The sequence below is a fragment of the Mobula birostris genome, chromosome 9 (genome assembly GCF_030028105.1).
Source record: "Mobula birostris isolate sMobBir1 chromosome 9, sMobBir1.hap1, whole genome shotgun sequence".
NCBI classification, from domain to species: Eukaryota; Metazoa; Chordata; class Chondrichthyes; order Myliobatiformes; family Myliobatidae; genus Mobula; species Mobula birostris.
Window position 1 is genome coordinate 5,255,095 of NC_092378.1, and position 12,607 is coordinate 5,267,701.

Sequence of the window (12,607 nt, forward strand, 5' to 3'; positions counted from 1 at the left end):
ATTTTTGAATTTTCTGCCTGTTTAGAAAATTTGTTCCTTCTACCAAAGCGCATTACCAAACACTTCCTGACACTGCATTCCAACTGCCACTTCTTTGTCCATTCTCCTAATCTATCCAAGTCCTTCTACTGTTCCAACACTACCCTGAGGTGTAGTCCACATCTGAGCTGAAGTGACTTATCAATCTTCAGACCTTTCCCCTTCTCCCGAATAATAGCAATTGCACTCACTTTTGCTCCCTGACACTTGAACTTCTGGCACACTGCTAGTGTCTTCCACAGTGAAGCTGGATGCAAAATACTTATTTAATTCATCCATTTCCTTGTCCTCCATTACTACCTCTTCAGCGTCATTTTCCTGCAGTTCAATATCACTTTTCGCCTGTCTTTTACTCCTTATATATCTGAAAAAAACACTTTTGGTATCCTACTTGATATTATTGACTAGCTTACCTTCATATTTCATCTTTTCCCTCCTTAGGTCTTAAATAATATTAACACACAGACATATTACTGTTAACACTGTGAATGAAGCAGAACTCTATGATTGTTTGAAAAACATTTAGCAGTTATCAACTTTTATCAAGCTCTTTATCAAGTTCTTTTATCAAATGAATAAGTAACTTCTTACCTGAAGGAGGTGGGCTTTGTGTTAGCTCTGGTGTGATCAGATGAACAGCTGGTGATTGCTGGTAGTGTGGCTGCATGGGAAGCGGTGTAGCCCTTCTCTGGACTCCCACTATGTGTATTTGCGCTTGCCCGTTATTTTCTTCTATTCGTTTTATTGTGTGTGTTGGAAACAGGGACCTTGCAAAGAAAAACATGTTTGGTCTCATTAAGTGCCCAAATTAGTTTTTAACCAAATCTATTCAGACTGAACAATGCAGATATTATAGCGTGGCAAGTGGATATTTTGGGATCACTTCCTTCCCTCCCACACAGATATGAAGACAAAAAAAAAATGAGCAAGGGTAGGCAGGAATTTTAAAGTAAACTCAGTGATGAGCAAATATCCCTGTTAAAGCAAAACAAACACTAAAAAAGAAGCTTGCACATTTGTTCTTTAAGAATCTATCTTGGAATTGTTATAGAAAGCTTCCAACAAGTTCATGGCATTTCAATACAAGGATCTTTTTTTTTTTAAAAAGGTATTCTTGGAATGCAAGTATAAGCATCAAAATCAACATTTAAACTGGATGCTCTTAAAATAATGTTGCAATGTTTTATCAAACTGATTTTTGAAAAAATACCTTGGCAAAGCAAACTATTCTATAAACAAATATACTCCTTTTTTGGGGAAAAAGAAACTTACCTGAGGCATTTGTTAAATCCTGCTGATGTCAGAATTCCACCCCGAGCCAATTTGCTGCATACAGAAAGGTACTCTGAGTATAGGTCTGTTCGTGAGACAGAGCCTTCTAAACAGCTCTCAAGGTGTGTGCTTAACCTGTAAAAAGCAAAATGCCACAAGTTCACTCGTTCTGGAAACCAAATGTGAGAAGTCAAAAGATCAATATTTACATCCTGGATGACACAAGCAGAAAAGACTGTCTCGCTTAGACTATTTTTAAACTATTGGGTGCTGTGGATCTTTTATTGATTAGGCAGCACTACAGATATATATTCAAAAATAAGTGATGACAATTATGTATTAAACTACTTACAACCAATGAACCTAGATGAAAAAAATGCCAGCTGAAATAAATTGCAATTGTGGCCAACAGCAACATTTCAATGATACTCAGAGAGCTCAACCATGTGTTAAAAAGTAAAACTTTGACTCTCTGTTGTTGGCTATGACTACTGCATGCCATTTTCCTATTCTTCTGTGCAAAAATAGTGTAATAAAAGACCAAACAGCTCACTGGATTATGGAACATATTCCGCTCTGCCAAAATAGTTTGTCAAAGGGTAGTTCTGAAGACCCAAACTCTCATTCCAGCAATGCAACTTTCACTTTAAGTATATTCCATTACTTATCTTAAAGGTTACTACATACACATATTGACATAGTGTAAAGCATTTGAAATCAATCATTAGGTTTGACAGCTATCCAGAAACATTCCCTCTGGCAGCTCACTTTATACCACAAAGCAACTGTACACATTTTCTTTGTGCAGTAGTTAACAAGCTATAGATCACTGTTAAAACCACTCTGGTCCCTGTCGGAATGAGCTTCAGAAGTACGTTGATTGATGCCATAAAAACGATAGCAAAGATTAATCTCAAGTCTGAGAAAAATTACTGCACTCCGACTTTGAAGGTTTTGTAATTTTTCAGCTAAGTAAAATCAATGTGTAAAGCTTACTCAAATATCAGAATAGGTTTTATTAACATTGGTACCCTGCTTATCATGAACCTGCAGAGCAATGAGTTGTTTTATTTTATTTTATTTAGAGATTCAACATGGAATAGGCCCTTCAGTCCTTTGAATTGTGATGCCCAGCGACCCCTACAATTCCAATTTAACCCTAACCTAATCATGGGACAATTCACAATGACCAATTAACCTACTTACTACATCTTTGGGCTGTGGGAGGAAACCGCAGGATGTGAAGAAAACTCCTGCAGTCCATGGAGAGGGCAAACAGACTCCTTACAAAGGCCGCCGGAACTGAACTCCAAATTCCCACGCCCCGAGCTGTAATATCATCATGATGACCGCTGCACTACTGAGCCACCCCTCATTACTACCATGCCTGGTCTTCATGTCCAAACACAAGTACAATCCCCCGTGTAGTTCCAAAAGACGTGCCAAGAAGCCATGTGAATGGCCACATTCACAGCTGCTGTGCTGGGAATTTGGATGGTGCAAATTGCTGCCTTTCACTGGACTTCCCCAGAAGTGAATCACCCCACAATTCAGGATGGAGGCTGCCAGTGAGGGCTGCTGCTGGATGCGCTGGGGGACCAGTACCACTGCTCAGGATCGAGGATGAGGGTCTCCAAGACGCAACACCTGCGCCATGTGTTAACAAATGCCCTTTCTATATCTCTTCATTTTGTCTGCACAGCTCTCACCAGCCCAGAGATACTTCTGTGGTGACAGGATCAACAGCAGTCATTGCTTGAGCTTCTTACTATACAGCAGCAAATGCCCAACCTAACGTCCATGGACCCCTTGCTTAATGGTATTGGTCCATGACATTAAAAGGAGATTGAGACCCCAGGTTTATAGACAGGTATACAAGTGGAAGTTAACAGCTTCTATTAATTCAACTAGTAATGCTGAGGAACACTATAGCATCCAAACAGAGAACACATGTAGTAGGTGCTTCCAGTTCCACTCACCATGCTGGGCAGAGTGCAGCCATGGGCCCTTCATCAGTGCTGAGCGGCTGCAGCACTCACCCAGCCAGCCTAACACCACCACACACAGGCAGGCTCTCCTTACCAAGCCGTGGGAGATTCATTGCTGCAGGAGCATCAGCAAAGGATTAGGTTTTGCGCCAAGCTCCCAGTATGGCAGCACACAGCAGTGGGAGGGCAAAAGTGCATGTTAAGTTCTCGACACAGGACTACGCAACAGTGGAAACTACAGAAGTTTGCCTCAGGTTCACAGTACACTCAGTAATGCATCTCTGAGCCCCTTCAGCACTGACTCCATTAGTGCTCTCACTCCTGGAAATATGAGTAAACAGGTGTAACCAAAATTATTTAAAATAGTTCAACTACTCTATTTGTTCCCATCTTATAATTTTCACAACCAAATCACTCTGAAGAGTGCCAGAATTCCTTTAGTGAGGAATGATCACGATAAAACAGCTATCAGGTACATCTCAGTTCAATGGCAAGTAGGTTCAAAGTGGCTAGAGATGAGGCTGCAGTGTCTAAAACACAAACACACATCACCCACAAAATACAAACGCCACATCCTCTACTTCAGCTCCCCCATATAAGTGCCCTGCCCTGGAGCCCTGCATCTCAGTGGCCCTCTACTTACAGCACTGGCCCCAGCAACCACATCTTGCACAAGGCCGATGTCTAACACAATGCCAAACATCACCCACCAAAATGCTTCAGCCTCTGAATATCCCGAAGCATTCGAGTACCCCAATGGACGATTAGAGTGAACTCATTCTACGGCCATGGGAATATTTCACTTTACTGCTGCCTTGATGGGAAGTGACTATTGTGCTTTTTAACTCAAACTAATTTTTGTGCATATTTACTAGTAAAATAAAACTTTGTCATGTTCTTCTATGTCTACCCTACCTTTAAAAAAAAATTGGACTGCATGGGCTAAAGAATAAGTCCGATTTTTCAGCCCATTATCAGCTAAAATATGTAAATACATGCAAAATACATCATGATATAAAGGCTGTCTCTTGACCATTTCAAATGTTGATATGCAATCATCCATCAACAAGAATTATCAGTCTAAAAATACACTGCAATGTCCTAGACAGGAAGAGCAAACCAAGATTAATAAAATTTTCTCAGATTAATGCACAATGACGCCATGTATCTCGATACTTCATGCATGTTTTATATACAATGTAATGTCAAAGAAACAATTTAAATTGGGCTAGCTTATTTCTTGAAGGATAAATTGTGCCTTCTGTCAAGGCCAACAACCTCAGCCATGGAACATGAACACAAACACCTTGAATTTATACCATGGCACTCCAAGATCCGTAAACTGCACAACTTATATTTTGGCAATTTGTATATGCAATTTGTATTTGACAGCACAGTGTTCACATGAACTTCCTTCATCTTTCACTGTCAACCCGTCCTTTCATTCACTTTTCACTAATGTACTAGAGCTTAATTCCTGAGTTAAGTCATCTTAAAGGTTAAATTTATTCTCAGTGTATGAATTGCTTTGGACTTAAAGCCAGCTTATTTTCTAAAGTCGTAAGTGGGCTAAAGGGTACAGGTTCCAAATGCAGAACCCATATATCTTAAATATTTAATCTGAACCACAGTGAAAGAACTTATTATTTTTTATGTATTAAATTTAAATCACCATGGGTTATTAAGGCTATAGCACTTTAACCCAATACAGTGGATTCCAGTTAATTGGGCCATCAGGGCATTAATCAGGGCAGCAGCTTATTTAGGACAACTCTTAAAGCAGTGGTCCCCAACCACCAGGCCGCAAAGCATGTGCTACCGGGCCGCAAGGAAACGATACGAGTCAGCTGCACCTTTCCTCATTCCCTGTCATGCACTGTTGAATTTGAACACCATCCCCCCCACAACCCCACCCCCACCCACCCTCCGGTCTGCAAGAATATTGTCAATCTTAAATTGGTCCGTGGTGCAAAAAAGGTTGGGGACCCCTGTCTTCATGAACAAAAAGTAATTGAGAAAATAGCCTGAATTCCCTTTGTTTATTTGGGGCACTATGTGCTTAATTGGGACAGAAGACTGTTGCCGTACAGTTTCAAATTAGCATCCATCGCATGCAATTGCTTGGCCATTAGACAGTATACCACGCTCACAGCAAACAGTTTTTGAAATAATGCCTGTTGTTTGTGTTCAAAAAGCAGTGATTTTCATCACTGATAGTTGCTAAGAAGTAAACAGCAAGGCAATTTAGAACCGTTTTACTCACTGCAGTTTCAAGCATTCGGGTTTAGAGATGTCAGAAACTGCCAGGAGTAAAAATTAAATGAATTCACTACTTCAACAAGTTAGAAACTACTAAGAATTAAGGTACCAACAATTATCTTAACATTACAATGAAGATTTGGAGTCTAAAGCATTTTATGGTGGCAATCCACTAACTGCACTAGGTGTTGGCGCCAATTTGGTTCAATCTAAAGAACACAGCAGTGTACATTAGATGAATTCCTCCATCAGTAACTATTAGAAACTGAAGCACTTATCTGTAGCGTTGGTAGTGTTCTAATTTGTTCTGTGTTTCATTTAAATACAGCATTTGTTACTCAGTTAAATGGTAGTTACCTTTTAAATTTCCATGAAACTTCAGCTAATTAAGGCTGAATTGGGCCAAAATATACTAGTCCCAATGTGCCCTAATTATACAGAATCCACTACATTTAATTGTTTTATAAATCATATACTCAAACAACTGGACCAAAAGTAGATTTTTCATGTTCAGTAGATCAACAAAGGTCAAAGATCAACTGAAGTATTGCGCTACAAATGCATCTTCCCATTTGCTCTTTGAAAACAGCCTAATAGTATTTCACTTACAAAGAGTCGCTGTATTTGGGCAGAACCAGATCGTCACATAATTAACACTGTATAGCATACATGCTTTCAATGACTACTGTTGAAATACACATTATTAATCAAGGAATATTTGTCATAAGGATTTACACTTACCACTGGCAACAAAATTTTTCACTGTCAACTTCCATTCCTGGCGGGGTTACTGCTACAGGGCCAACTCTTGGTGCTGTGCGAGTGAGGAAAAAAAGGATCAATAATAGAGGAGGCAAGTTGGTGGCATAACATACAATGAAGGCATATTGTTTAAGAGCAATATGAACAAATGTTGATAAATAGCTATTTACCCTTATGTTTTATTCATATACTTTCAAACTACAAAATAAAGGGAAATTACTCCTCATTGTAAGTTCTGTTCTCCAAGCACAACTACGCATATAAACACTTGGGTTTACCTAATTGTACGTATGCAGGCAGAAACTCTCAAAAGTCACCACATGCTCTTGTGTCACCATTTGGATAATAAGTGGCTCTGATTCCTTGCAATGCTGGAAGAATCTTAAGTTGTCTACTGGGGGTGACATGTGCTTAGCACCAGGAGGTGGTGTAACAGAGCAGCTTCTGAAATTCTCTGGCCAATTGGAGAAGACACAAGGAAGGGAGGCATTTCTTTTTTAAAAAAAGAGAAGTGATCCTCTGCTCTCATGCAGTCCACTGGCAATACACTGCTAAGAAGTTAGCCTTCACCGAGCACTTAATGATGGCAAAAGCCCAGAGAGAATGAGAATTTTATGATTTCAGGAAGCTATTTGCCCCAGAATACACATTCTTATGTGAGGGCAGAAAACTATTGCTTGAAAATTAATGGTTAGATAAATAAATCGAAATTGTAAAAGGTATCAAATGCGCCTTCAATATCTTTTGGTGGTGAGGGTAAAGCTAAAATAAGCCACAAAACAAATCAGTAAGAAAGCAGAGGAAGAAACAAAGATTGGAGATGAAGGGATAGACAATGATGTTATCTGTAATGGTCCAGTGCTTTTCTTTTCAGCTTGCAAAAAACAATAACTTACTCCATTATAGCTGGTGACTGTTTCTTTTTCAACTTAAACACCATTAAAGGAATTACATTTTCCTTCCCCAGTGCCCCATCCCACTCACTCACCTATCCCTACCACTATGGCCATAGCAAGAGTTTTTTTTGTCAAGAGACCACAGATTTTTGTCTGAAAACCATTCTTTGGAGAACAGAAATTACAGTGGGCAACTTCCATTTCTCCTTCAAGAGCAGACCTTCCATCCACGGAAGCTTCTATAAAATAGATTATCAGGGACAGAGATATGCATATCTAAAAAAAAATCAAGAGTATACAGCAACCACAGTGAACAAATCCCTACTGCCTAGTTTAAGGCTACAATGCTTCTAAATTTTGTTGTAAGTTTATATTTTCTCCCCTTACACTTTTTCAGGTCTCCCCACGCCACAGACCATTCTCCAAGTCACGAGGAAGTGCATGAACATGGCCCCAGGAAAAACATCCCTCCAAATTTTCCTTCCTCTCTGTGAGAATATGCCTGGTCTCTGCTGTTAAACAAAGAAAGATGGCAGTCATTTTCCAGCAGCCGTACCATGTTCATGTTGGTTAGGAATAAAGGCCAAATGGCTGGCCTAGCGTGGAGCCAAATTATTTGTTGGAAGTTTAAAAACTCTGGTGGTGTACAGGAAGTTGACTAACAAGCTTAGAGAATATTTGGGAATGTATTTTAATTAACCAGTTGCCCAAATGACATAGCTGCTACCCAAGATAGCTTGGTATCAAGTGTTATTTTGTTAAAATTATTGTGGCCAACAGTCATCAATCTTATGATGAAGAGGTACTAATAATGAAATAAATGTAGAAATTCCTATTAGACAAATCTAAAACAACTAGCTTGTAACTGGATAGCTTTGATGTCTTTGCTATTAAAGGTTATTTTACATTTAGCTCCTCTAAGACACCACATTAATTTCCTCAGATTGAATGTACTAACAGCAGATATGTCCAGAACTTTACTACAGTCATCTAAAGATAAACTACCCTGCAAGGACATGGCCAAAGTTCTTTCTGTTTACTTGGTTTGTTACAAGTGAAATGATTAAGTCGACTTAAAATCATTCAACAGCACAAAGTTATGATCATAAAAGGAAAAAAAAGTAGAGGATGAAATGTTAGAAAGAAGAAAATGGGCAATGTGGGTTTAAAACTCGAAGTCAATGTGAGGTTAAAACCAATGGCATGCAGGGAGTCCTGTGAAGAAGATTATGTAAACCATTCATCATTGTACAACTACAGTTAGGGAGACCCAAGTGTTTGTATGTGGAAGATATAATTTGAAAAGAAAACCTTTTAAATAAAAAGCATGGAAACAAAATAGTTTACACGAGATTTACGCACATCACACAGGCAAATTCATGTGATTTTTGTTTAAAAGATGCAGGGAAAATACTTCCCAATGTAACATTTAAAAACAATTTCCATTCGTCTGGATATCATAAATTTAGTTAAGATTTTTTTTCCCCTCAGTCATGGTTAATTGGAGTCCAAGATGAATCACTGTCAGGTATTGGACAGAGTTCTCAACTGGTAGGTATGTGGTAGAGAATGAAACACATTAAAGACATGCTGTAAGTGTCAGATACAATTAGACAGTGTGTGGAGTCTGTCAATTCTTGTTTAGCTAAAAACAATTCAGTGGCATGGGCTTGTGGCCACAAAGAAGGAATCATGTCAAAGCTTAACTCTTGCATAATCCATGTAGTCAAGAGGAAACATTGTATCTGACTCTTCTCTCTACCACAACACAAATTATTTTCTCACATTGCTTTAGATGGTGAAATAGTGATATAAACTCCATTTTCATTGTGTGATACTTTTAAATAGTCACAACATTTTTTATCTGTTTGATTAATAGAGTTCAGTCTTTTGATTTTCTTGGTAAAAGTATTAACTGTTTGGAAGTTTCTGTTTAATAAGTAGTACTAGTTAGAAGCATTAACACAGATAACATTCTAGTTATAAAGATCAAATATGCTGAATTAACTTCAGTGTACATTTGTGATATATATCTGAATGTTCTTCCGTCCATTCAAGTCCCTCATTTTAAATTCGACCAGCTTTCTCCCCCGTTCAGGGGCTACTGAAGCTAGAAAACGTGATAGTTCTCTTAGCTAAATCAGTTTTCCAGCATACAAGTCAAAATGGACACCAAGAGTACTGCAGTACAAAATATTCAATTTCAATAATCAGTCTGATTTTTCGGAGTTCTAGATTTCAGATTTCCAACACTTAAAATGTATTTATTTTCAAATCATCGCTGACCATATACCTGAAGCTGGTGTAGTCTGGATTGGCGCTTGTTGTAAGTGCTCCATTGCTTGTGGTCTGACCTCAGAAATTACTTGGTGGTTGGAACTCTGATATTCTATTAGTTTGAAGGTAGTAGATGTATCAGACCCAAATGACTGGATGTCCACTGACACAAGACATACCAACATATCTGGCAAGAGAAAGTAAACTGCATATTGAATATATCCAATACTAAATTTGAATTTAACCTTTGGCATATGATGTAACAATTGTTTTTATTAAATTTACAATTTAGAATCATGTGTCATGAAATTTGTTAACTTAGCAGCAGCAGCTCAATGCAATACATAATTAAAGGAGGAAAAAATAATAAATAAATCAATAACAGTATGCATATACTGAAGAGATTAAAAATCATGCAAAAACAATATATTAAAAAGCTATATATTAAAAGTATATATTTAAAATAAATTAAAATTTGAATAAGAGTACTCATTAACTTCATTTGTCAGAGATAATGTTCTCCTGCTGGTAAACTGATATGAATACAAGGTGAATTTTTCTTTAAACTGTGAAACTCAATGACATTGATTGTGGATATTATACAGGAATTTGTAATAGTTGATCTGAAATGCTTGCAGCTGTGTTTGAATTTGCCGTATCTGGCCAAGTGCTGGTAGGAGATGGGGACCAGAAAAGGTCTCAAAAGCCATTCTTTTCTTTAGTAATCACATCTTACTGGATTTTGTTAACAGTTTCTAATAATTCCTTTAACCTTTACCCAAAAGGATATTTCTTATGTACAAATAATGGGAAATATTGCTGTATTGTATAACATCTGAAATGTTCTAAGCAGTTCACAAAACAATACACGAAAATCCAGAATTTTAATCCCCTTTCCTGCACTTACTACAAAATAGAACCTTTTATTCACTAGGAAAATGAGGGATCATTACATTGTCCAATCCACTATCAGCTAACAAAACTGACCAAAAGGAAGGGAGGTGTGCCATTCTAGCTACTTAAGGCTCCTAGAAATAAATTGATCAGCTAAATTGTTGGCAATTCATTTGGAATGTAACTGAAAGCTCAATCTTCTTCAGTGTGAATTTCATATATTAAGAAAAAACCCGAAACACAACCTCAATTGTAATCATCTTACCGTTGGTGTATTTGAGAGAATTTTTAAACTTATAAACCATATAACAATGCCATCACCTAACTCACTGTAACTTCATTATAAAATTTGTATGTAAATTCTCCAGAACCAATATGTTCAATAATAGCATACTAAGAGACATGTACAATGAAGAATGCATTAATTAGTGATACACTGTATTTAACTGGCAAAACAAAAATCAGATTTCACTGGAACATTTTACATTAAGGGCAAAATTTTAACTACTACTTATTCAAACACTACATTATTTGCTACATTACACATTTTTTTTTAAAAAAAAGGTTAATTTCTCACAGGTCCTTTTTCCATTATTTTTTCGCTATCAGTTATGCTCAAATGAGAGAAGGCTTTATCGATTTGATTACCAACAATTTGCTGTGCTTCATCTAAGCCAACGACTTTACAGAACAAAAGTCATTAAGTTGCAAATAACTACAAGCAAAACAGTTGCTTGAGAACATTTGCCACAAAGCCCTTCACTCTATTGCACTGAACAAATTTCCAGTCTTAGAAAGGGCTTGTTCCCATGCATTCGCTCAGCACAGACACAAGCCCTTCAGCCCAACTGGTCCATGCCAAACAAGACGTCCCTTCAACACACACAAAATGCTGGAGGAACTCAGTAGGCCAGGCAGCATCTATGGAAAAAGAGTACAGTCAACATTTCAGGTCGAGACCCTTCGTCGGGACTGGAAAAAAAGATAAGAAGTTAGAGCAAGAAGGCGGGGGGAGGGAGGGGAGGAAGAAGTACAAGGTGACAAGTGATAGTTGAAACCAAGAGAGACGGAGGGGTGAAGTAAAGAGCTGGGAAGCTGATAGGTGAAAGAGATAAAGGGCTGGAGAAGTGGGTATCTGACAGGTCAGGAGCACCAAAGGAAGGTGATGGACAGATAAGGATATAAGGTGAGAGGGGGGAAAACGGGAATGAGAATGGTGGGAGCAATTACCAGAAGTTTGAGAAATCAGTATACATGCAGTCAGGGGACACTACCCAGAGAGAATGAAAGGTGTTACCTCTCCAACCTGAATGTGGCCTCATCGCGGCAGTGGAGGCGGCCATGGACTGACATGTCGAAATGAGAACAGGAAGTAGAAGTGAAATGGGTGGCCATGGAGTGATCCCACTTTTTCTGGCAGATGGACCATAGGTACTCAGCGAAGCGGTCTCACTGATATACAGGAGGCCTCACTGGGGGCATTGGATACGATAGATAACCCCCTACAGACTCACAGGTGAAGTGTCGCCTCACCAGGAAGGACTGTTTGGGAGCCTGAATGGTAGATACAAGCTAGTCCCATTTTCCAGCATTCTGCCCATAACTTCTAAACCTCTCCTATCCATGCACCTGTCTTTTAAAAATAGTCGTTATTACACCATCTTCAATCATTCCATCCCACAGCATATTCCACATACTTACCACCCTTTATGTAAAAATGTTCCTCAAGTTCTTATTAAATCTTTTCTCCCTCACCTTAAACACATGCTCTCTAGTTCTAAATTTCCCAAGCCTATGAAAAAGGCTGATTGCAATCACTATGTTCCTCGTGATTTTATACGTCTTGAAGACCACATCTCAAGTCAGTCTCTTTTGCTCTTTTGACTGTTCTTTAAATATTGCAAATTTGCAAGGCAGAAGAAAGTTAACTTTCCCTTTTTATTTCATTGCATATTCTAAGCACTATCACCTTTTAAATCATCAGGTTGGATTCAATGTCATTTAACAATCTATTTTAAAGCCCTATATTACAGGCTCTCAGATGTAATCTGTGCATAGTCCATTTTTATCAATACAATAAATTTTCCTAACACAAGTTGACTAGTCTCTAACCAAGATTTGGATCACTTCACTTAATCCTCTCCCAAGGATTGAAACTTATGACAAAATGAAGCATTTTTAAATGTTTGTCCAGGTTAAAAGACACTAAATAAATGTAAA

The 12,607-nt window shown here is 38.2% G+C and overlaps 1 protein-coding gene across 2 annotated transcripts in view; it reads right to left on the bottom strand.

Annotated features, from left to right (window-relative positions):
• Positions 1–12,607, bottom strand: part of arid2 (AT-rich interactive domain 2) — a 118,873-nt gene that overhangs the window by 27,310 nt on the left and 78,956 nt on the right. For both annotated transcript variants that reach the window (XM_072267426.1, XM_072267425.1), the window contains exons 11-14: positions 9,510–9,680; positions 6,300–6,372; positions 1,312–1,446; positions 631–806 (exon numbers count right to left, since the gene is read on the bottom strand). In XM_072267426.1, the coding sequence (XP_072123527.1) occupies positions 631–806; positions 1,312–1,446; positions 6,300–6,372; positions 9,510–9,680 (555 nt within the window). The remainder of the gene's footprint in view (positions 1–630; positions 807–1,311; positions 1,447–6,299; positions 6,373–9,509; positions 9,681–12,607) is intronic.